Genomic DNA, 24,650 nt, shown 5'->3' with positions numbered 1-24,650 from the left:
GCTGTTTCATTTTTGCCCTGACTGCATCAAATACGTGGCCTATGGTACAGCCTTAAGTAGCTGCATGTCAGTGTTCAGGTGGGTGGTCAGGGAATGTAAAACCATGCCTCAGCCACCTGTTTTTACTGCCCCCTAGCTGCTCATGTGAATGAGCCCTAAGGGATATAGATACAAAGATTTGCAGCTAAAGAGATCAGGCAGTACTTAAAGGATACCTGAACTGTGGAAGTTTTAACCCAAAAAAGGCATTCAGTGGGCAAAGGACTAGTCATCATTATTGCTTATGGGCTCCCTGCAGAGATGGTCTTTTCCCCCCAATACGGGTTTACCATGCCTTGTTCTGTCTCTGGGTGGCAGTGACCATTTTGACAGAGGCACAGTGCTTAGCTTCCTCATGTCACAACTATCAATCTGAAGGCTAGTGTCTGGTAAGAGGATATTAAAGGGTAACTCCACTTTTATGGGAAAAATTAAGTCATATTAATTTAATGGTGTATATATAGCGCCAACAGTTTATGCAGTGCTTTACGTTAGGGCAGACAGTACAGTTACAATTCAATACAGGGGGAATCGGAGTGCCCTGCTCAATAGACTTTACATTCTAAGAGAAGATATTAAAAATGACCTTTCCTTCTTGATCATCAGCACTGTAATTTTCTGTAAAAAGCAATATAGCACCCTGGAGGCATTCTGCACACAGCTTGTGTGATTGACTTGACGATTTTTCTCCGAAGTCTGCTCTAAGATGCAAATCAGATTTTGGGCATCCTCTGCAGAAAAAAAAATCATTTTTTGGTGAGATTACCAAAAGGGAAGTCGCATCTAAAGAGAGGCAGACCCTGCCACTTTCTTCATTAGAACCCTGCAAGTGCAGCAGCTGATTGATGATTATAAAATCACTCCCCTTTACATTAATTTTCAACATGGACACAGGCAAACAAATTGCTGTTTTTTTCAGAATAACAAAAGGTAGGAATCTGCAACAAAGTTTGTAACAAAAGTGGCGTTACACTTCCAAAAGCAGCAGGGGAAAGAGAGATGCATGCAGTACAGGTACAGCCGCCTCTGCAGCAAGCACAGTAGGGACATCATCAAATCTCAGATCAAATCAGACTAGTTGTCAAGGGCAGCAGTGCCTTATTTCTTCAACAGATTTCCAGCTATTGGAATGCAGGCAAAGAATGGGCTAGGCACACTTACATGCTAGGAAGTGCACTGCTTCTTTTCAGGAGCATTAATGGTACATTATTATTATTATTATTATTATTATTCAGTTTAATACAGAAGGAATTTTTCAGGGTATTCTTCAGCCTTTCTAGATACTCCCTTTATAACATCGACATTTTGAGTTCAGGTCCACATAAAGAGTTTTTGTACTACCTTTTGTATTCTATATGGTAATGTGACTGATAATGATTTTTAGATTGCTAGTACACAACGTTCAACTCCAAATCTAAATGCAAGTCCTAACACTGACTCCACTTTTAATCTGGGTTGCAGACAATAAGAGTTTAGACATGCCTGTAGCAGATTAGCTCCAATTGTTTGTCAGGCACAAATGTTCCACATGTTTAACAAAGGTAATTTACAGCTTATGATTGTCGGTACTTCTGAACCTGTGTGACAATCAAATTTTTTAAAAAAAGGGGCTAATGCTGTTTATCAACAGAATAATCAGCTCTGGTTATTTTTTTAGAAAATAGATGGTTATGTAAAATTCAGTCATTCGCCTTCCAGGCATCTGACACTTCCACATATTCTAAGTAGCCTGAGCCATTACAGGACATGTTGTACACAAGCAAAGCCTGCTCAAAAATAGCCTTTGTTTATGGCATATCACCCTTCCAAGAGGCACACATCAAGGTCAATTGATGGATGCAGATGTTTCCATTGAGCAATGGCTCTCAAGGCTGAGATCAGTTACACATAAAAAGGAAACTGATCAACATGTGGGTTCATGTTTCCAGATTACGTAATCCCTTAATATACAGTAATATCACAGTGTCTGAGAGGGAAAACGTGATAAATACTAGGCCAGGCATAGTTGATTTGTTCAAGAATTCAGGCAACAGACCATTCTAGAGCTGGCATAGATGCCCTTGAATGCTGATGCTATTGTTAAACCTTCTGGTTCCTCCTATACCACCATACATGTGTATGTTTGTTTGTTTGTTTGTTTGTTTTAGTCCAATCTTTTCAAATGGCATTAAATATACCTTAGGAACCAAAAAGGACAGTTAAAGGAAAACTATGTTTTTGCTATTGAGATCTGTAAACTGGACTTTTTCAACCAAACTGTTAGGATCAGCTGGTAAATGTTTAGAGCTCTTCCTAATGACTGGGAATTTGAAAATATTATATATTCATATTATTTCTGATATATTTTGGTATGTATATATTTGGTATATCTTGTCCAATGGGTTTTTAACTTCGTCATTTTATATTTCCCATGAATGGCTAAGTGCTGATAGCCGAACACGTTCCCTGGCCTTGGGCAAATACTTTATTTTTAACCACTTCCCACCCGGCCAATGTATATATACGGCGGGTGGGAGCCGCCTGCTCCTGATAGGACGTTCAGGAACGTCATTCAGGAGCAGCGGGATCGCGCGCGCGCGCGCGCCCGCGCAGCGGCGCGATCCCGATGTGCTCGTGTCACCCGGACACGGCACATCTCAGATCGGCAGGAGGGCTCTGTGATTGGCCCTCCTGATCACATGACGGCCGTGTCCAATCACGGCCGTCATGTGATGTAAACAAACAGCCGGTTGCTAGGCAATCGGCTCTCCTCTCCTCACACGGAAGTCACCGCTGAGAAGAGGAGAGCAGAACGCTGCAGCCGGCTGATGATCAGTGAGTATGGGCTGCTTTTCACAGCTTTTTACTCACTGATCATCAGTGTAGTGTAAACACACAACACACCACACAGTGAAAACACAGTCCCCACATATGTCCCCAAAACACACATGTCCCCAAAACATACATGTCCCCAAATAATAAAAACACATGTCCCTAATAATAAAAACATGTCCCCCACATATGTCCCACTAAAATCACATGTCCCAATGATTATCTGCACACATATGTACGTGATCACCTGCACACATATGTACATGATCATTTGCGTACATATGTCCGTGATCACACAAACCAATTATTATACACTTAACGGAATTTTTTTTACCAAAAACATGTAGCAGAATACATTTTGGCTTAAATTTATGACAAAATTTGATTTTATTGGATTTCTTTTCAAATAGAAAAAAGAAAATATTGTTTTTTTTCCCAAATTTCCGCTTTTTTTGCGCTTATATCGCAAAAAAAAAAAACTGAGTCGTGAATAAATAACACCAAAATAAAGCTCTATTTGTGCGAACAAAATGATAACAATTTCATTTGGGTACAGTGTAGCATGACCGCGCAATTGTCACTGAAAGCGCTAGAGCGCTGAAAGCTGAAAATTGGGCTGGGAAGGAAGGGGGTGAAAGTGCCCTGTATTGAAGTGGTTAAAAAAGTTTTCATATATACCTGACTTGTAGAAGGACTTCTACTGTAACAAATAATTTTTTTAGCCTCCAAAATAAAAGAATATACAGTAAAACTTTGGATTGAGAGCGTTTTTGCAAGACAATCAACATTTTATTTTAGAAATGTTGACTTGATAAACAAGTGATGTCTTGATCTACAAGTAGCGTCATGTCACACGTGATTATAAAAGAGAAGAGAGGTGTAGCAAAATGGTTACATTTAATGAAGGTACAACTCACGTGGTTGATGATTAAAACAGGCACATCTAAGTATGCAGGCATCCAAGGTAAAGCTGTACACATGGACCACACCGCCATCAACGTCCTGCACTTCAAGCCTCGTTTCTGATCGCTCTAATGGAGGGTAGTCTTCCCAGTCATGATTGCAGACTGACAGCGGTGAGAGCCGACGATGCGGAAGATGGTTTATGTAGACAGCCTTACCACGGATGTCTGCATACTTAGATGTGCCTCTTTTAATCATCAACCATGTGAGTTGCTAAATGTTGTACTTTCATAAAATGTAAACCTATTGCTACTAGGGGTGCAACGGATCAAAAAACTCACAGATCGGATCGTTCCTCAGATCAGAGTCTCGGATCGGATCAGCAAATAATTGAATTTGCAAAAACCTATGAAAATTCCACCACCATATAGTCCCCACTGTAATATCCACGTCATCTTCCCCCACTGTAATATTGGCTGAGCATGATGGCTGGGTACGGCTGGCTATCGCCGAGTATGGCTGGGTATTACCGAGTATTACAGGGTATTGCAGAGTATTGGCAGTGTATTGCTGGGTATTGCATTGCAGAGTATTGGTAGTGTATTTGCAGAGTATTTGAATTGCAGAGTATTGGCATTGCATTGCAGAGTATTGGCAGAGTATTGCATTGCAGAGTATTGGCAGGGTATTGAGGGATGGCTGTGACTGCACTTGTCACAGAGCAGCCCACATCGCTGCTTCCATCCGATCTCTCCCCTCCACTGTACAGATCTGATGCCGGTTTGTTTACAAGTGATCGCTCCGTCATTGGACAGAGCGATCACATTGTAAACCCCGACTGGTGCACCAAGATGGCCGCCGCTTCGGAACTAGGCCGAAGCCACGGTCTTTCCTAAGGCCGAGACCGCGGAGCATGGCTTGTGCCGATCCGAACGGGGTGACCCGTTCGGATCACGGATCGGTGACAATCCGTTGCACCCCTAATTGCTACACTTGGAGGCGCCTCTCTTCTCTTTTATACTCTGTAGCTCCTGCTGGATTTTTCTTCTAATCTCCTTTGTAGAAGCTGCCATTTGTGGATGGACATTTTATGGTTACACAACCTATCACATTGCTATAATCTTTTTATATGGACTATAAACGGAAGGATTTATTAATAAATGGTTGTGGAACGAATCACCTGAGTTTCCATGATTTCTTATGGGGAAATTTAACTTGGATATACGAGTGCTTCTGGATTACAAGCATGTTCCCGGAAACGAATTCTGCTCGCAATCCAAGGTTTTACTGTATACACAAACACATGCTATATATACAATCTATTTTACAAGCTTCCTTGCTGCTGGAAATGGCCCAAGATTTCCGTATGGCCAAGTGTGTTTACAGTCTGTGTTCTAGCACAGTACAGGCTCACTGTAATCATGAGAACTTTTCCCAGCATGTTCTATACTTGTCACTCTACATGACTAGTTGGCTTCCAGCTCACCTTAGGCATGGCACTCCAGAAATAAGTTGAGGAATTTTTGTTAGTGTTTTTTTTAGTGTTATGCATGAGAAGCTCTCTTAAAAAGGAAACAACTTCAGGATTGGTTTGGCCGGGCACAGGTTAGTTTCTGCACTGGATGAGAAGTGAACCTGCATACACTGTGCCCACTCTTTCATTTCAAGTCACTTTCTAAAACAAAATGTCAGTGACCTTTCTGGTTCTGTGAAGTCTAATGGCTTCATCGGGTTAATTGCCCTATGCACATTCCATCCCATTCTCCTGACTCGCAATTCAGTTCACTGACTGAACACAAGTTGACAGATCGCATCAGTCATTTTTTTTTATTTTTTTTTTTTTAAGTGGGAGAAGCCAATGATGCAACCTGTGCAGAATATTGCAGTTTTCTTACTAAATAAATATTATATACCTGCTCTCTTCTATTCATTAGTGCTGTATAGTGAATAAAGATAGTATTCTTAGTAGTAAATGACAAATCCTGAATTTCAGCACACTGTGTGACAGTGTCATTCAATGTTTCTCAGAAATGAGGCAAGATCAATACTTTGTCATATAAAATGGAAGTTCAATAGTACAGCACAGTAGGCATGTGAAAGTGGTATTTTTTGGGCTGTAGCCCTAAGGGAGGTTTACATTCGTTAGTCCAATAACTTACTAAGGTTATACTTCTGCTCAGTACCGTGTTGAATAAAATCACAATACATGTTACACAGTTCAGTAATCCAATACTCAAAGTTGCAAAATGTTTAAAAATGTACATGCTCTATAACTGACCTATTAGTACCCAAACAAGTGCTATAGTATTTTTTCAGTTGAAGTGTGGTCTACTTTAGAAAATTTACAGCCCTGTGCTGGGTTAAATTCAGTTTATTTTTGAGATTGACGTGTCTTCTCCAAAAAAAAAAAAAATACGAATGTACCTCCTTACCAGATGTATTTAGGGCCTATTCGTACAGGCATTTTGGGATGTACAGCGTACAGTTTTGATGCATCTAAATGCAGCACTATGGTAATCAATGAGGCCATACACACAGCTGCATCTAGAAGCCAAAATGTCCTCTGTGGTTAGCTGTAAGGATGAGCTCCGGCATGTTTTGCAAACAGCACGTGCAGAGCCCGCCAAGAAGTTGACACTGCGCTAATCGCAGGCAGTGAGACATTTCCCGATCTCTGCAGCTGCGCATCGGAAAATGTGTCACCGCCTGTAATTAGCGATCCGCAGTGCCGACATCCTGGCGAGCTCTGCACGTGCTGTTTGCGAACACGCCGGAGCTCATCCTTGGCTACATGAAAAAAAAATAAGACACGGCTGTGTCAAGGGCTGCACAGATTTGCAGATTTTACTTGTGTACACTCACCCCAAAACCTCCCCCTGCTGCAGTCAATCAAATGCTGGTTTTGCAGCAGAACCATTCAACAGAAGCTGGTATAAAGGTTGGCTTCTGTTAGGGCTACACACATATCAAAATTCGCCCAGTTACTGCTGAGTGGGCTGAATTTCGATTACCTGTTGTGACAAGTTAGGGCATTGGTAGCACCATACAGTAAGTTTATTCCACACCAGAAGTATGTTTTTAGGGCTTTTCCTGCCCACTTTTATTTAAAAGTAATAAAGTTCACATGGATATCTTCTCACCATCAATATGATGAGGACAAATAACATTCAGCCTTGAGACCCTCTATGCAGCTTTACTGCTCACCTTCAAAGTTTTGGTCTTCCTGACCATCAAGCACATCCAGTGCTCATGCACATACACACTATACCTTTTTCGATCTGTGTCTTTTGTGCATTGTCCTAGCTAGTTCGTCTGTCCTAGACCGTCTTTCAATCAAGCTCATGCCTCAATCTGTCCTCTCCTGGACAATATGGTGCAATGTGCACCTCTCGCAGCTCCCTTGCAATCACTGACCCCCTTGGGAGGGTGGGCCCTGATCTCTAACTCTGGCTTAAAAATGAATGCAACACATACACCTGAGCCATTAGTGTGCTTGTTCCCAGAAAGCCTAGCCCAGACCGCCATATTAAACCATGTCACGGGCACGCCCTGCCACAGTGTGTACCCAATTTTTAAGATGAGGACATTTTGGCTTAAATAGGATTTCCACCTTTTGATTACTAAGTAGAAAACCCTTTTTATAATGTTTACTTATGTACAGTTTATAGCACCAACATGTTTTGCAGATGTTTATCTTTAAAATCTTTTCAGCCTGCACACACAGATATACACTAAGGCCAGTTGTGATTTAGAAGCCACTTAACCTACCATCATGCATTTGGACTGTGCCAGGAAACCATGAACAGACGCTGAGCGGTTCCATTTTAGAAGTGCTCAGCTTTTTCCTATGTGGTTTAGCCCAGCTGTAGAAATCATTGCTTTTTAGTTACTTTCTGAAATTGTGCTGTCTCGTGCCAGAAACAGCAGAGCTCCTCTGAGCAGGGTAGATTAACAATTGCTTGGGTTGGTATGGCCAAGTGTCTGATTAGTGGGGGTAAAAGCAATACTACCCCTGCTAGCTCAACAGTAGAACTACTCAACAGTGTAACTCAGACTTCATCCCAGGGGATCATGCACAGTGACAGTTGTCATTTCCCCTTGGACCTCTTCTTTTTTTTTTTTTAACACGTTTAGGCCCATTTAAGTTGTAACTTTTTATATTCTTATCCGCAAGGAAACCATGAGCTAGCAAAGAAGACAACAAGCTGAAGCTAGCAAACACAGTAAATCACTGTAGGAGCAAATAAATAGTGGATATAGCAGAATAATCAAGGCTGTGTGCCTGATTCCTGGCAAGAACAGGTTGAAATTAAAGAAAGATTAGGTATGTTGTTTCTGGCAACAAGATACTTTAGTTTTCTTATTCCGTACATCTGAAAAGTGTCAGCAGGAAGCCGATTACCGTATATACTCGAGTATAGGCCGACCCGAATATAAGCCGAGGCCCCCAATTTACCCCCAAAAAAACTGGCAAACTTATTGACTCGTGTATAAGCCGAGGGTGAGACATGCCTGTCCATCCCTGTGTGTGTGTCCGTCCATCCCTGTGTGTCCGTCCATCCCTGTGTGTCCGTCCATCCCTGTGTGTCCGTCCATCCATCCCTGTGTGTGTGTGTGTGTGTCCATCCATCCATCCATCCCTGTGTGTGTGTGTGTCCATCCATCCATCCATCCCTGTGTGTGTGTGTGTCCATCCATCCATCCATCCCTGTGTGTGTGTGTGTCCATCCATCCATCCATCCCTGTGTGTGTGTGTGTCCATCCATCCATCCATCCCTGTGTGTGTGTGTCTCCATCCATCCATCCATCCATCCATCCCTGTGTGTGTGTGTCTCCATCCATCCATCCCTGTGTGTGTGTGTCTCCATCCATCCATCCATCCATCCCTGTGTGTGTGTGTCCGTGTGTGTGTGTGTGTGTGTGTGTGTGTGTGTGTGTGTGTGTGTCCAGCCTACCTGTGTCCCGAGCCCGTGCCTTGCCTCCTTGCCTCCGTCCCGTGCCGTGCCTTGCCTCCTTGCCTCCGTCCCGTGCCGTGCCTTGCCTCCGTCCCGTGCCGTGCCTTGCCTCCGTCCCGTGTCGTGCCTTGCCTCCGTCCCGTCCCGTCCCGTGTCGTGCCTTGCCTCCGTCCCGTGCCTTGCCAGGATCGCCGCTCTTCGTCGGCGCCTCGGCGGCCATTCTATCCTTCAAACGCCGCGCCTCCGCCTCCGCCTGTGATAGGCGGAACACTGAATTTCCCAGCAGCCTGTGTTCCGCCTATCACGGACATCGTCTCATCCTCGTCCGTAGTACGAGGATGAGACGATGTCCGTGATAGGCGGAACACAGGCTGCTGGGAAATTCAGTGTTCCGCCTATCACAGGCGAAGGCGGAGGCGGAGGCGCGGCGTTTGAAGGATAGAATGTCCGCTGTCTGTCTGCTCGACACGCTGATCGAGCAGGCAGACAGCGATGACTCGAGTATAAGCCGAGGGGGGCACTTTCAGCCTCAAAAAAGAGGCTGAAAATCTCGGCTTATACTCGAGTATATACGGTAGATACTTAAATACTTTCCTTCAGAATCTGTATATGGATCACATCATTTTATTAAGAATAAACTTGAATTTTTTTTTTTTTTTTTTTTTTTTTTTGGTGGATCTCTGATAAGTACCCACAAATATGCGTTGGACTATAACGTACAACAGTAAATTAATAGAGGATGCCTATGAATAATAAATAGCTTGGATGTTGGGTTTAGCCACTTGTTCACTAAAACCTAAAAAGCTCCTCCAATATATTTAATATAGGACTGAATTTAAACGTCAAGCAGTTCTAGTGACCAAATATTTTCCTATACAGTTAGCTACTATAGCAGCAGGGATATAAAACCTTAAACGGGGCCCCGCATGTTTCCTGAAATGCAGCTCACAAGCACCACTCTCAAGGCTCTTGTCTAGATTAACTCTCTCCCAACCATTTGGAATTCTATGGTTTCTTTATATTTAGATTGTTCCTCCTACACAGCATCTGCTTCCCCAACAAACAAGTACTTTTGTTTTTATGGAAGAATACTAGAGATGGACTTCTTATGCTTATTTTCTAAAACAATAAAAATTTAGTGTTTTTCTAGTTTAAATAGACTAAAGTACAGTGTGATACCTTGGTTTGCGGGTAATGCGGTATACGAGCGTTTCGCAAGACAATACATTTTTTTTTTTTTATGTTTTTAAATCGTGACTTGATATGCGAGCGCGGTCTTGCAAGATGAGCAGGACACAAGTCACTGGTGTATATATTTACTGTATGTGGCCAGAGGTCAGTGGGGTTGTTGGCTCCCAGCGCTTCCTGGAGAACTCAGAGACACACCCTGCTGGGTGAAGTCCAACGTTGGAGCAGCCGGAAGTGTCAGCGGTTCCCGAGTCCTCCAGCGCCTCTGCACCTTTTGGCCACATACAGTGCTGCATACCCCAGCAGTGGTTGTGGAGTGAATAATCTGAGTTTCCTTATAGTGTGTGTGTGTGTGTGTGTGTGTGTATATATATATATATATATGAGAGATTTTTATATTATATATAAATTTAAAAATCTCTATCAGTGACATCCCCCCCCCAGCTCGCACCATCTGTGTGATTGTGCAGGGCGCCGGACCAATAGCTTTCTACCAGGTCCGTCAGCCCCTCAGTCACACGACCACATTCCAGGGGCCTCAATTGGTAAAAAGTTTCGCATTGTCCTCGGGGCGCAGTGCCATCCCACCCAAGTGACCTTCCGTCAGCTGCGCATGTGTCCACCACTACTGATGGGTTTGCTAATCTGGCAGAACAGCGGCAGCAGACATCTTACTACACCCAGCTACATCTTGAATTTTAGCAATAACGTGAGCGTATATAAATATAGTATGTTGACATGTGTGATGCTGTTTGGATGTTACATTTTGAAAGAAGCTGGATGGCAGCAGTAGGAAGGTGACGGAGGCCATGTTGGTATACCCCACACTGCTCAGCACTAAACGTTTAAACTTTCAAAATTAAACATCCAAACAGCATCACCAATGTCAATACACTATATGTATTTATATACGTTCGCTTTTTTTGCTAAAATTATTCAGAAATTCAAGACGTAGCTGGGTGTAGTAATATGTCCGCTCCCGTCTTCTGACTGTCTGACTGCAAGTGTTCTGTCAGATTAGCAAACCTGTTAGTGGTGGAACGCATGCGCAGCTGGCGGAACATCACTTCCATTTCCTAATCTGAAGGGTTCGCTATTCTGACAGCACATCAGGTGAAGACAGAAGCTGCAGCGTTGGATAGTACAGGGGAGCTCCACTGTGGGGTGAGTGCGGACCCAAAAAACCTCCAGCACCAGCTGCCACTGACATATATAGAGAGGCTTAGGGAGGTGAGAGTGGAGACTGCGGGGGGGGGGGGGGAGTGACAGCACAAGTCTTAGGGACAGGCAGGTTGGGGGGCCCCCAGAACAACCAGAAAACTGATCATACTGATGAGCTTCCAAGCCTAGCATGGTCGGTTTGAAATGGGAAAGCAGGAGGCCTGGCAGGATCACCAGCTATTTCACACACACACATAATTGCAAAAAAAAGCAGGATGTACATGGTACAACATACACATATCAGGAATATGACGTAGCTTTTACTGGTTCCCCTTCATCAACATAATATAAACCTTTCTATTTACGTTGCTTGCCTCATTTAAGACCCAGTGATGTCATCACTGGGTTTCATTGCTTCTCTATGCATTGTAGGCAGATCATGGCTTGAGGGAGGATGTTGTACATAGCTTCCTGAAAACGTCACCGCACCCTGTCTTAGTATTTCTTTCAAGAGTCTCCAGCCCAGATACAGGCATCAGGCTGTCTCTTGGGAGCAGTTTTGAAAATTTCTAAAAATGCCATGGTTGGTGGGTGTCAGTCTGGAAGAGTAGGCGTACATTTGTATGCAGGCTACCCTAGGTAAAGCCTTCATGTAATTCTGAGCCTATATGATTGAAAGAACAGAAATACAATGAGGAGAATTTACTATGACATTGTGAAGAAGCGCACAGTGTGCACTAAAAGCAGAGCAATCAATTTTGATACAGAAGAAGCGCATGTACTACTCTGCAGGACTGTTCATATTGAACCAAATAGTGCCTTCATCCAATACGATACAGGCACTGTTCAGGTATTATGACAGCCAGTGGATGCAGGCTGTCAGAATATAGTATCTAGCACTGCAGATTCCTCCATCTGTGCTGTTTAGCACATAAGAGGAAATTGAGGTGAATTGAAGTGATTTTCTCTCATTCAGCTCTCAGGGCTAAGCAAGAGAAATCTTAATAAGCATGGGCAACTTAAAGTCTTACTAAACCCACAACAGTAAAATCAGTCTGTATATGCAGTAAAGCATGCTTGTTATACTCACTGTGGCATTTAAGGGGTTAATCCTCTGCATTGTGTAAATGGGGTGTTTGATCCAGTATTCACAGATCTTCCCTTTCTTCCACTGACTCCAGAACATGTCCAGATAAGACAGAGGGGTTGATTTACTAAAGGCAAACCCACTCTGCACTACAAGTTCACTTGGAAGTGCAGTCGCTGTATATCTGAGAGGAAGCTCTGCTGATTTTTATCATCCAATCATGTGCAAGCTAAAATGCTGTTATTTATTTTCCTTGCATGGCCCCCTCAGATCTACAGCGACTGCACTTGTAGTGCAAAGTGGATGTGCCTTTAGTAAATAACCCTCATAGTTGCTGAAGTCAGGCTGCTCATGCTCAGTTTGATGTGGTTTTTTTTTTCCCTTGGAAGGGTGCATGTGATCAGCACAGGGCCAATCAGCACTGTTCAGAGATAGGGTCAGGTGTCCTGCATCCTGATAGGACAGCTCAGTGCAGTATGAAAACTCCTCCTGCAAGCTTTACCAAGAACTGATAGTACCGGTAGTAGTCACAAGACTGCTATAGGTAACTGCTGATGAGAAAAGGTTTTTAGCAGTTTATATTTACTGAAATAATTGCATCGCCGTGTCCTGTGTACTGTAGGAGACCAGATATAGTGAATTTAGGCTCCTGGGTTTAGTAACACTTTTATGGCAGGGTTCACAATAGCCCGCATAGAAAAAAACACAGCATTTTGCGTTTAGCCACTGTGGAAAAATGATAATGTGAACAAGTCTTCTCAATTGACAGTTGAAACAATTCTGATCACGAGAAAGATGGACATCTATCAAGTGATTGGTGTTTTTTGTTTTTTTACTTAATTTTGACTATGGCATTCTTAAAACTTTTTCCAAAACAAATCTTTGCTTTGCATTTGACTCCATTTGTGAGTTTCAGTAACAGTAGTTGGCTTTTATTTTACTTGCTGAGTGTTAGATGGAGCAGGCATTCTGTGCAATGGTATACAGTGTCATAAAATACGAGACACTGAGTTCACTACATTCCAGCCGAGCTCCACTTCTGCTACATGGAGAACATTTGACACCCGACTTGTGCAGATTCGGCACATTTAGGAGGTCATATTTACGTACACCTATTTACGTAGAGCTGTTTGCTGTTATTAAGTGTTGCTTTTGCTTAAATGTTCAATTATTCAATGCTGCATTGCTTTGACTGATACATTCTCATTTGACAGTTGGGCTAGAGCCAGCAAAACAGTATTTTAGAAATGGTCAGGGTCAGAAAAAGAATGGCTAGAATTGGAATGTTACCTCCCTTAGTTGAGGCCCTCTGTGGTAATGCATTCATGCTCAGTCTGCACAGCTTTCTAGGAATTGAGCATGGTGGGTTCATTGAACTCTTTAAACGATATATGCGTAAAATAAAGGGGATTTACATTGTCCATGTACTATTATTTTTCGCTTAACTCTGTCAAGCTTATTTTGTTCAAACCATCACATGCAATTGACATATTGTAGAGTGGAACCCTGTGCACAGTGCATAAGATCAGTAATGCAACAGCTCAGTCATAATAGCTTAGTAAAGGGGGGGGGGGGGGTCAATGCCTCCACATACAGTATACATGAAGGGATAGGAGCTGCAGCATGGCTGATGAGCGTAAAATATTATTGAACTCCTATTGGGACGTTATCCAACCTGGAATGGTGCAATGTGTGTCCAGCTATCATTGTTGTGTAATCCCCCCACCCCCCCCCCCCCGTGCACAGTTACCACGGAGCCATGATCCCGACACACTGGGTGAGGGCCACAAAAATGGTCTGGAAATAGGAAATTCTCTCTGAAGAATGTGTGTGATATATGTAACATACCAATCTGTGCATTTAATGAGATAACGAGCTCAATTATTTTGTTTTACTTGTAAAAAAAAAATGTAGAAATTTCCTCCTTTGCAGTGTGTAGGAATTGTATAATGGTCACCAATGGAATTTAGTACACGTGTAATACTGGCTCAATGTAAATATCTATCCGTGCCCTTATTCCCAAAATGATCTGTAGGTCTACAAATTCGTAGCCAAACGTTATTTGGTGATCGGGTAGCTCTGTGGTCTCCTCCACTTACTCCTGTAAAGCTGGCCATAGGTGGTTCAAAAATGGTCCTCCTTAGAGTTTTCCACTTTTATGGGTGTCCGATAAGTTCCCACTAAAGTTGCTTCAGCTAATACCTAATCTGACATGCTGGAACAATGGAAGCAATGGATGGAGAAGATCAGCATGGGAGATTTGCTTCACAGTGGTATAGTTACACTGCAACGTGCCTCTCATCATTCATTCCAATCATATTGTCGGTTGGGTGAAAGTGTACGTGAAATGTATTTAGTAAATCTGTTACTGCCAAGGAAAGAGAGCTGTAAAGGTATTTCTGTCTTGGAAAGTACGAAATTACATTTATTTATTTATATATATATATATATATAGATATAGATATAGATCTAGATCTATATATATAATCTGCGTTGCTCAGAGTGGTTACATACAGTCTCTTTGAGGAGAAAAAACTAGTCCATTTTATGCCGATTCTAAATCGGAACCTCTGTGGTTAAGGTGGTGTTCAGCTACCCAATAAGATGACCTACTTATCTTGTGACCATGATAAAAATAAGAGTTCTGAAATGTGCAGTTCTCCTCTGGTTAAAGCTTCTTTCTCTTTTCAGGCCAGCAGCCCACAGGACCTTCGTCTCTTTTATGAGAAAAACAAGACCCTCACGCCCAAGTAATCATTCTTACAACATTACTGCCTTTTTCCATTGACTTGCTCTCTGTTTACACCTGTTGATTCTGTGCTAAAGCTCCAGGCTGCCAGCGAGATGGGCACTAGACATTTGGCACCCTGTTTAGCATTCCTTAATTATCACTGCATAGCTGGTAGTGCCAGGCTCAGACAGAAAGTCTTTTTTAATCCTTTCAGCAAATGAGATGAGGTTATTTGAGGAAACCATCTTAATTCTGAAAAGGTTTATAGTACACACAAACAGTATTTCACTGGAATGCATTTTTGGTTTGTTTCATATTAGAAGATTCTAAGTAATCAAGTGGCATATATTCATAGTCTTGTCCCAGAATAGCTAGGATTAGCTTGGCCAAAAATATATTATTTTTGAGAGCAGGCTATGCCTCTTCTTTATAAAAATAAATAAAAATAATTGTATGGCAAAATAAAAACAAAAAATATATTCTGTACACCTCTGCAATACGTGCACATTTTTTCCATGCTTTTTTTTTCCTGTATAAACACTACACGTACATACAAAATGCCTGTTGATCCTGCCATTAATACAGTTGAATTTTAACTTCCTGTAACGCTGCCTCTGTTGCACTGTTGTCAGTGTTGTCAACCCTTGATGAATTCTTACCGACTGGACTACAGGATACCTTCCCCTCCCGTTATCTGTATCACAATGCGGTTTTCTGGACACCAGCAAAGGAGGGCTTGACTGTCCAAGCAGTAGAGGCAGCATTGGTCAGTTCCACTCTGGAAGTTAGGATCTAACTGAAATTCTGGCTAATCGACAGGTATTTTCTGTCCTGTCCTATTATTATTATTATTATTTTTTTTTTTTTTAAGGAATAAAACATTGGAAGTTTGTATTGCAGAGATGCCTCTTCCCCCCCCCCCCCCCCCCCCCCCTGGCCATACATTTTAATGACCAGTGATGTTTCAGAAATGAAAGGTTATATTTGCTTTTAGGCAGCAACTTTATGATTTCCCTTTTTTATTTATTTTTATTCATGTAATGCAATGCATTTAAAAAATGAATATCAAACACATGCATCCTTTAAGACCCTCTTCACACTAAAGCGCTGCTAAAGCGTCGGTAGTTTTTTGCGGTAGTTTTCAGGCGCTAGCAGGTCACTTAAAAAAAACACCCCAAAAGAACCGTTTTGCTGTGCTTTGGAAGCGCTGCCTATTAATTTCAATGGGCAAAGATGCTGCTTGCAGGTCTTTCTACCATCCCACAAACGCACCGCTCCAGTGTGAAAGCATACATTCAAATGAATGGGAGGCAGTTTTCAGACACTTTTCTAGCGCTATTTTTAGCACTGAAACGCCTGAAAACTGCCTCGGTGTGAAAGGGGTCTAAATTACAGGCCAGTAATAACTTTCTCAGGCCGTGTGTGGAGCCCTATACCAATCTGAAACCTACACTGGAAAATAACATCTGGAGATTGAATGTTTGTATCTGGTAGGCTTGCACTGATGTCAGTGCCGATGCTAAGCATTTGCACTAGTACTCCTATGCCCCGTACACATGATAAGAAAATCTGCCAGCAAAAGTCCAATGTGAGCTTTTGGTCAGAAATTCCGACCGTGTGTACGCTCCATCGGACTTTTGCTGGCGAGATTACCTCCAGCAAAAGGTTGAGAGCAGGGTCTCTTTCCGATGGAAAAAAAAAGTTCAGATCTGTAGCAATTCTGACGCGCAAAGTTCCTACGCTTGCTCGGAAACAATTCGACGCATACTTGGAAGCATTGAACTTAATTTTCTCGGCTCGTCGTAGTGTTGTACGTCACCGCGTTCTTGACGGTCATAAGTTCAGCAAACACTTGTGTGACCGTGTGTATGCAAGCCAAGCTTGAGTGGAATTCCATCGGAAAAACCATCCAAGATTTTTCCGATGGAAATTCTGCTCGTGTGTATGGGGCATACCATGTGCAAATGCTCCGAAAACCTAAAACCGATCTTGCAGTGAAAGAATGCATGTGATTTGAACAGGAATGCGGTTCAACTCCTGTCTGAATTGCATGCGGTTTCCTGCACTGCTCCAGTGTGAGCTCAGTCGTGTTATAGCGACTTCAGCTTGGGTTCATATTTGAGCGGTGTGGGACTCTGCATGCAATTCGGAGAGGAATCGTACCACATTCCTGTTCAAATTGAATGTGATTTCTTTTCAGTGCGATTTGAGCTTTCTTATTTTTGTATGGGCTCAAATCGCAGCACAAAGGTATCAGTAATTGGTATCGGGGAGTACTTGAGCACAAGTATCAGTACTTTCCGTTTAAAATAAAAAAAGGTATCAGTGCAACCCTCGTTTGTGGGAATAAGCACAAGCTGAGGCATTTCTTCCCTCTGGCACTTTAATAATAAAAAAAGCCCACAGTTTGTTCCTATTCGTCTCACACCCCCACTTCTCTCGAAGTTTATTTAAACTGCCGCTGTTGTGCTGGATTTTGAGGACCTGTCAGTTTTATTAGTAATGTATTTTCATTTCACAGCAGTTATGAACTTGCTCTACCTGTTTATCATGATTAGGTACTGCTAAGTCCCCAGATTGCAGTGGATCGTTTCCTCATTTGAAAGTCTAATAAAAACACTGTGCCAACATGATGAATCCTTCTTTTTTTTTTTTTTTTTTTTTTTTTTTTTAGTCGTCAGTTAGCTGTTGCACAGAGCATTATTTTTTGCTACCCACCTCATAACCAGTGCCCTTAAAAATACAAATCCTACACCCTCACTAGTTTAGGAGTGATGATGAAGAATACCCAGGCTGCCTGCAACTGTTAAATTTAAACCTGGCAAACATACTCCCCTCTCGCTTTTCACTCACGCAAACTGCTCAAGCTTTCTGCTCAGCATTTTTTCTATACTGTGAGTTCTCACTCTCCTACTGCTCGTTTGCACCGCTCTGTTCTTATGTTCCTTTGCATTTACATGCTGTTTAACTGGCATATATGATTGTGTTGGTGTTTCAGCATCCCGCGAGAAACGTCAAGTTATTTAAAGCAGCTGCTTTTGGGACTTCTGCAGAGGAACCAGAAGGACCGAATGGACTTTGGTAAAAAATGATTTTATGCTTCTGAATGTTAAATAGCTTATAAGGAAATTTATGAGCATCTCTACATTTTAAGCCATTTTTCACATTAAAAACAAACAAAAAAAGAAAGAAAAATGTGTAAATGTAGGTTGTTTATACACCGCTATATACTATAAATGCAGATAATTGACCACAATTTAACAGGGATCATTGCCAGTTAGCAAAGATCATATCTAATTTGGCTTGTAGCATCTCAATGGAAATAATTTTTTGCAGAAACCATGCAACTTAAATGCTAATTGACAGGGAGCAGAAAAAGCAAAAAATGAACTGTAAGGCCTCTTGCACACTGAAGCTTGAAAAAAGCTCAGTACAGTGTTTTTTACTGATCTACAGTGCCTTGCGCAAGTATTCGGCCCCCTTGAACTTTTCAACCTTTTGCCACATTTCAGGCTTCAAACATAAAGATATAAAATTTTAATTTTTTGTGAAGAATCACCAACAAGTGGGACACAATTGTGAAGTGGAACGAAATCTATTGGATAATTTAAACTTTTTTAGCAAATAAAAAACTGAAAAGTGGTGCGTGCAAAATTATTCGGTCCCTTTTACTTTCAGTGCAGCAAACTCACTCCAGAAGTTCAGCGAGGATCTCTGAATGATCCAATGTTGTCCTAAATGACTGATGGTGATAAATAGAATCCACCTGTGTGTAATCAAGTCTCTGTATAAATGCACCTGCTCTGTGATAGTCTCAGGGTTCTGTTGAAAGCGCAGAGAGCATCATGAAGACTAAGGAACACACCAGGCAGGTCTGTAATACTGTTGTGGAGAAGTTTAAAGCCGGTTTTGGATACAAAAAGATTTCCCAAGCTTTAAACATCCCAAAGGAGCACTGTGCAAGCGATCATTTTGAAATGGAAGGAGTATCAGACCACTGCAAATCTACCAAGACCTGGCCGTCCCTCTAAACTTTCAGCTCAGACAAGGAGAAGACTGATCAGAGATGCAGCCAAGAGGCCCATGATCACTCTGGATGAACTGCAGACAACTACAGCTGAGGTGGGAGAGTCTGTCCATAGGACAACAATCAGTCGTACACTACACAAATCTGGCCTTTATGGAAGAGTGGCAAGAAGAAAGCCATTTCTCAAAGATATCCATAAAAAGTCTCTTCTAAAGTTTGCCACAAGCCACCTGGGAGACACACCAAACATGTGGAAGAAGGTGCTCTGGTCAGATGAAACCAAAATCAAACTTTTTGCCCCCAATGCCAAACTATATGTTTGGCGTAAAAGCAACACAGCTCATCACCCTCAACACACCATCCCCACTGTCAAACATGGTGGTGGCAGCATCATGGTTTGGGCCTGCTTTTCTTCAGCAGGGACAGGGAAGATGGTTAAAAATGAGGGGAAGATGGATTCAGCCAAATACAGGACCATTCTGGATGAAAACCTGTTGGAGTCTTCAAAAGACCTGAAACTGGGACGGAGATTTATCTTCCAACAAGACAATGATCCCAAACACAGCAAAATCTACAAAGAAATGGTTCACAAATAAACGTATCCAGGTGTTAGAATGGCCAAGTCAAAGTCCAGACCTGAATCCAATCGAGAATCTGGAAAGAGCTGAAAACTGCTGTTCACAAACGCTCTCCATCCAACCTCACTGAGCTGTTTTGCAAGGAAGAATGAGCAATAATTTCAGTCTCTCGATGTGCAAAACTGATAGAGACATACACCAAGTGACTTGCAGCTGTAATCGCAGCAAAAGGTGGCTCTACAAAGTATTAACGCAATGGGGCCGAATAATTTTGCACGCCCCACTTTTCATTTTTTTATTAGTTAAAAAAGTTTCAAAAATCCAATAGATTTCGTTCCACTTCACAATTGTATCCCACTTGTTGGTGATTCTTCACAAAAAATAAAAATGTTATATCTTTATGTTTGAAGCCTGAAATGTGGCAAAAGGTTGAAAAATTCAAGGTGGCCGAATACTTTCGCAAGGCCCTGTAAAATGAAGCTCAGTGTTTACAATGTGCTTGTACACACGCACTACTAGAGTAAAAGAAGGAGAAAAAAAAAGAAAGAAAAATCTGTGCTCCCGGTCAGTATTTTGCACCGGTAATCGCAAATATTAATGAATTTTCCCTAGTAATGTATTGTGCGCTAGAATGCTAATATAAATGCGAATATGCACACAACAAACACCTGAAATTATGTCTAAAAAAAAAAAGCAGCTGCACAAACATCAGTACCACGTGCAAAAGGCCTTTGTTTTTGTTTTTTTGGTTTTGGTTTTTTGGTTTTTTGATTGAGGGTTGTAGGAATTCAGAGACTTGGGTTATACTGCTGCCTATAGGAGGATTTGGACAATGGCAAATAAAAAATCATGATGGAGTTTCTGGGTCTCTCCTTTTTTTTATTTTTATAATTTATTATTATTTAGGACACAGCTAAAGCACACCTCGGATATAACTTGTAATACTTATAATGCAATGCCTTTTTACATCTAATTGTATTATCCAAGACAGACAAGTGCTTAGGGGAAAAAATTTAGTCCAGTGAAAGCTGAATGTTTAGAAAAGCAAAGGGGAAGGGAAAAAAACTAGTAAAGAAAGATATGAAGGAAGATTAAAAAAAAAAGTGTGAAGTTTTGTGTGTGTGGGTGTGGTGGGCAGTTAGGGGATCAGTAGAGAGAGCTTAAAGAGAAAGTAAAGTCTTCTTGTTTGATTATACCTACAGGTAAACCTTTAATGAAGCTTACCTGTAGGTACTGTAAATATCTCCTAAACTTGCACCATTTAGGAAATAATTACTATATAGCAGTGGTGGCGAACCTTGGCACCCCAGATGTTTTGGAACTACATTTCCCATGATGCTCTTGCACTCTGCAGTGTAGTTGAGCATCACGGGAAATGTAGTTCCAAAACATCTGGGGTGCCAAGGTTTGCCATCACTGCTATATACACTGCCGATTACATCATTGCTGCATGCACTCTGAAGGAAAGGCTGCCCGTGCCGTTTCTTCAGGACCCTGTGCAGTGACTTGCGGCTCCCATGCACATCCGTAGGAGTGAAGTCATCGTAGCTCTGGCCAGTCACAACACCGCAGCCTGCGAGTCCGGAAGGAACACAGGGGAAGATGTCAGCCATCTCGGCGATGTGCAGGCACCGCTGCAGGGCTTCTTTCTAAGGTAAGTATTTTATAATGCGCTAGTATGCAATGCATACTAGCTCATTTATTTCTTTGTCTTACAGGTTTTTTTTTTTGTTTGTTTTTTTCTCTGGTTTACAACCTCTTTAAGGGATAGAAGAGGGGTTGAGGGGGGTGCATTAAAGATGGGAATAGGCTCATGAGTAAGATGTGTCTTCTAAAAAAAACAAGTATCCCCCCCCTCCTCCAACAGGAGGTTCCGTTGCCTCCCAAAGCGCTCAGGAAAGATAGCTAATTTATACCAGAAGTCCCATCTGGCTCTTATGTTATACACCACGCAGTCCAGAGGTTTTTATATGCAAGATAAATTGAAAACTCACTGCTCCCAATCTTGGATTTTTTTTTTGAGTCTAGGATCCACCCAACTTTGCACTTCTGCATGACAGTTCCGGGACCAATGGCTGCCCCTTAAAGGCAACCCCATTTGCGCAGTTCCATTCTAGACCACTACAACTCAATATTCTATCACATGGAACAAGTCAGTTCAGTCTTGGGACAAACCAAATCACCTGACAGAGGTCCGGGCTGTCCCTGGCCTGGTGACATCCAGCTCTGGATGTGGAGAGTTGAATTTTCTTTCATTATCTTGAAAGATCCTCATGAAGGATAATGGCCTATTGGTACAGAGGACCTGGACGTCAAACTAATTGTTTTCTTCTAATCAATTTTCTGGAGCTTCAGGTGATTTAATTGTCCCCGTAATGCTGACTGCAGGGTCATCCAATCGGGATGTTGTCAAACTGAGCCATAGCAGTAATATAAATCAACCACCAGTAAGGAACCCCTCTGTGTTTGTGATCATGCTTGGTTCTGCTTTTGCACCAAACTGGTGCCTTATAAAAGTAGGTAGGTTGGAGTTATTCCAGCTTTTTTTTTTTTTTTTTGCTTGCCTGTGTCCAAATCCTGCTGTAGGGCAATATAGCAAAGCAGTTTCTGAATTTATAGGTTTTATAGCAAGTACAAAAATTCATTGTGTTGCCTTTAGTAACAACTGAAATCGTATCTGTCATTTTCTTTTTTTTTTTCTTTTTTTTTTATTGCATCTGGAAATCAGTGCTGTGCATAAATCAATAACGTGTTTTTTATTTTATTTTTTATTTTTATTTTTATTTTTTCAACCAGAATGTTTTTACAACAAGGCTACCTATATATATACTGTAGATGTGATATGATGTGAGCTCATCATATTGGCCATTGTTTCGCAGAGCTCTACCTTTTCATGGGCTCCATAACCTCTGCTAGAATCCATTTTTTTACTGAACTTTAAACAGGGTTTTTGAAATCTTCTCAAAACTGAGCAGGACATTTCAAACTTTGGATTGAATACAACGTCCTGCCCTTATTCCTCTTTTCGTAATTTCAGACGATTAAAACGGCAGGATTTTTATATAAGTCTGTTATTTTAAGCAGCAGTCTGCAAAATGAATTTGTGCTGAGGACCTCTTCTGGAGACTTAGTGCAATAGTGCAATATCCCTGAAGGAGAGCGAGAGAGGACTCTCAAAAATCCTTGCATACATTTTATAAGATCATGTTCTGAATACATAGGCATTTGGGTCAGAGCATGTTACTAGTCACTGTAGTGACCAAATTGTTGGTTCTCAGATCGTGATCGCTGGGAAGTTGGAAGCTTTTCACATACACACCTTTATGGTATGTATGTATGTATGTATGTATGTATATATATATATATATATATATATATATATATATATATATATATATATATATATATATATATAATATTTTAGAAATCATCTTTAGAGGATATAATAGAAAAACAAATGGGTAAAAAAACTGAAAAAAGTTGAGCAGTTGTCATTAAATTGAATAAAAGCAAATTGGTTACCATGGGAAGATTCCCACTTTTATACAGTTTCAAATTTTTTATTTGTATTTATTAATAGTAGTCCTACTTTATGTAAGTAGAATAACGAGCAGACAACCCAGAAATCAAGGATAACTTGCTCCAAATTTGTGGCAGTGTTGAATTGTAACTCACTGGTTAACTTGCTGCACATTTTCACTGGTGAGTTGTACACTTGCAGAGCACTTGAAGGACAAATTCTAGCTGACACTCTCCCAATTTTGTAGAAAATGTGCGTGGCATGTCTGTAGCAAGAGCAAAGTTGCAGTGGTGAGTCAACAGCAAGATCTCTGCAAGTCTACAGCATTAAAATTCAGCCACAGTGACCCCTGTGGTGGGATGACTAATGCACAACATAACTGAACCAGAACTTGCAGCAGACTTGCAGGATGTTTGCAAAGAAAGTTGATCTGGAGTCATGCAATGAGGACTTGTAATTATGAAAAAAACTTGTGAAGTCTGTCAAGTCTAGCAATAGCTTTGCAAGTCATTTTCAAACTTGCAGCTCAATTGCTTGCTATCTGGGAAGTATTAATCACAAATGTGCTGTTTTCTTGCTATTAAAGAGAGCCAAGCATCATTTGCTTGGATGCAGCCTCATAAAAAGTTACAGAAAAATGGGGAATTTTTTTCAGAGATATACTGTATTTTTTTGGATGTGCCTGGGCAATCTGTAGATGGTTTGTACGAAAATAAATAGTTGCCCTGTACTTGAAGGGTTAATCTGAACATGACTTTCCATCAGAAAAAAATGCTATGCTCAGTAAAAGTCTCATTAGCGGCCATCTACAGAGCTTTGCATAAATAGGCTGCAATCACTTGCTTGATTTCACAAAGCTTCATATTAATATGTGTTGTGATGTGTAAATAAATCCATAAAGTAACATTCCTCCACATGGGAATTACTTGTTCATGTATTATCAATGACAGTCACTTATAATTAAGAGAAAAATCGGTCTGATAGTATTAGTCCTGACTTAGTCTGCAAATGACAGTGTGGAGTACACGGTGGTCTACTTGGGAATAAAAGTGTGGAGTAGACACACGCACATTATAATTAAAATATATTTTCAAGAACGAGATATTTTGCTTTAACAATGTGAAAACAAGGTTTACATTAAGCCTACTTGATATGAATACATGATAGAGGTTAAAGGAAGCTTACCATGAGAGACATGTAAATTCTAATTTCTGGCCCCTCGTTCTAAAATTGCTAGTTGCCTGGCAGCCAGACTAAACCATTGCTTGGTGCTTTGAGTCACTGACCCGGAACAACTGCAGGTGAATTGTACAAGTATAAAGGGGTCCTGTCTTTACACTTTTTCTAAGTTGGTGACCCAGAAAACATTGCAGCTAATAAGTCAGCAAGGACAGCTCTTTAGAGCTTTCTTGACAGATTTACTTTAACCAGGTTTGGCTATGCGATTCTTATGGCCAAATGGAGACAAGCTTGTTGGTTTTTTTTCAGTGGCAAGCTGGAATTCCAGCTCTTGAACCTGGTAGCTGAAGAGAGGTGCTGACACTCAATGTCATTTATTTTTGGGATGCCTCTAAAGTCTCGTCTTTTCTCTTCACAGATGAATTCTTCCATCATTCGTTTTTGGATGCAGGCTCCTCCATGAAGAAATGT

General features: G+C 41.4%; 1 protein-coding gene across 4 annotated transcripts in view; it reads left to right on the top strand.

Moving 5' to 3' along the window:
* ULK1 (unc-51 like autophagy activating kinase 1) overlaps window positions 1-24,650 on the top strand; it is a 123,050-nt gene that overhangs the window by 59,072 nt on the left and 39,328 nt on the right. For all 4 annotated transcript variants that reach the window (XM_077461768.1, XM_077461767.1, XM_077461771.1 and 1 more), the window contains exons 9-11: window positions 14,836-14,894; window positions 17,874-17,956; window positions 24,598-24,648. In XM_077461768.1, coding sequence (XP_077317894.1) covers window positions 14,836-14,894; window positions 17,874-17,956; window positions 24,598-24,648 — 193 coding nt within the window. The remainder of the gene's footprint in view (window positions 1-14,835; window positions 14,895-17,873; window positions 17,957-24,597; window positions 24,649-24,650) is intronic.

The sequence above is a fragment of the Lithobates pipiens genome, unplaced genomic scaffold (genome assembly GCF_037356315.1).
Source record: "Lithobates pipiens isolate NorthernLeopardFrog02 unplaced genomic scaffold, aLitPip1_a1.2 Scaffold_3, whole genome shotgun sequence".
NCBI classification, from domain to species: Eukaryota; Metazoa; Chordata; class Amphibia; order Anura; family Ranidae; genus Lithobates; species Lithobates pipiens.
The sequence above is the reverse complement of the archived record's forward strand: the minus strand, read 5'-3'. Positions and strand labels throughout refer to the sequence as shown.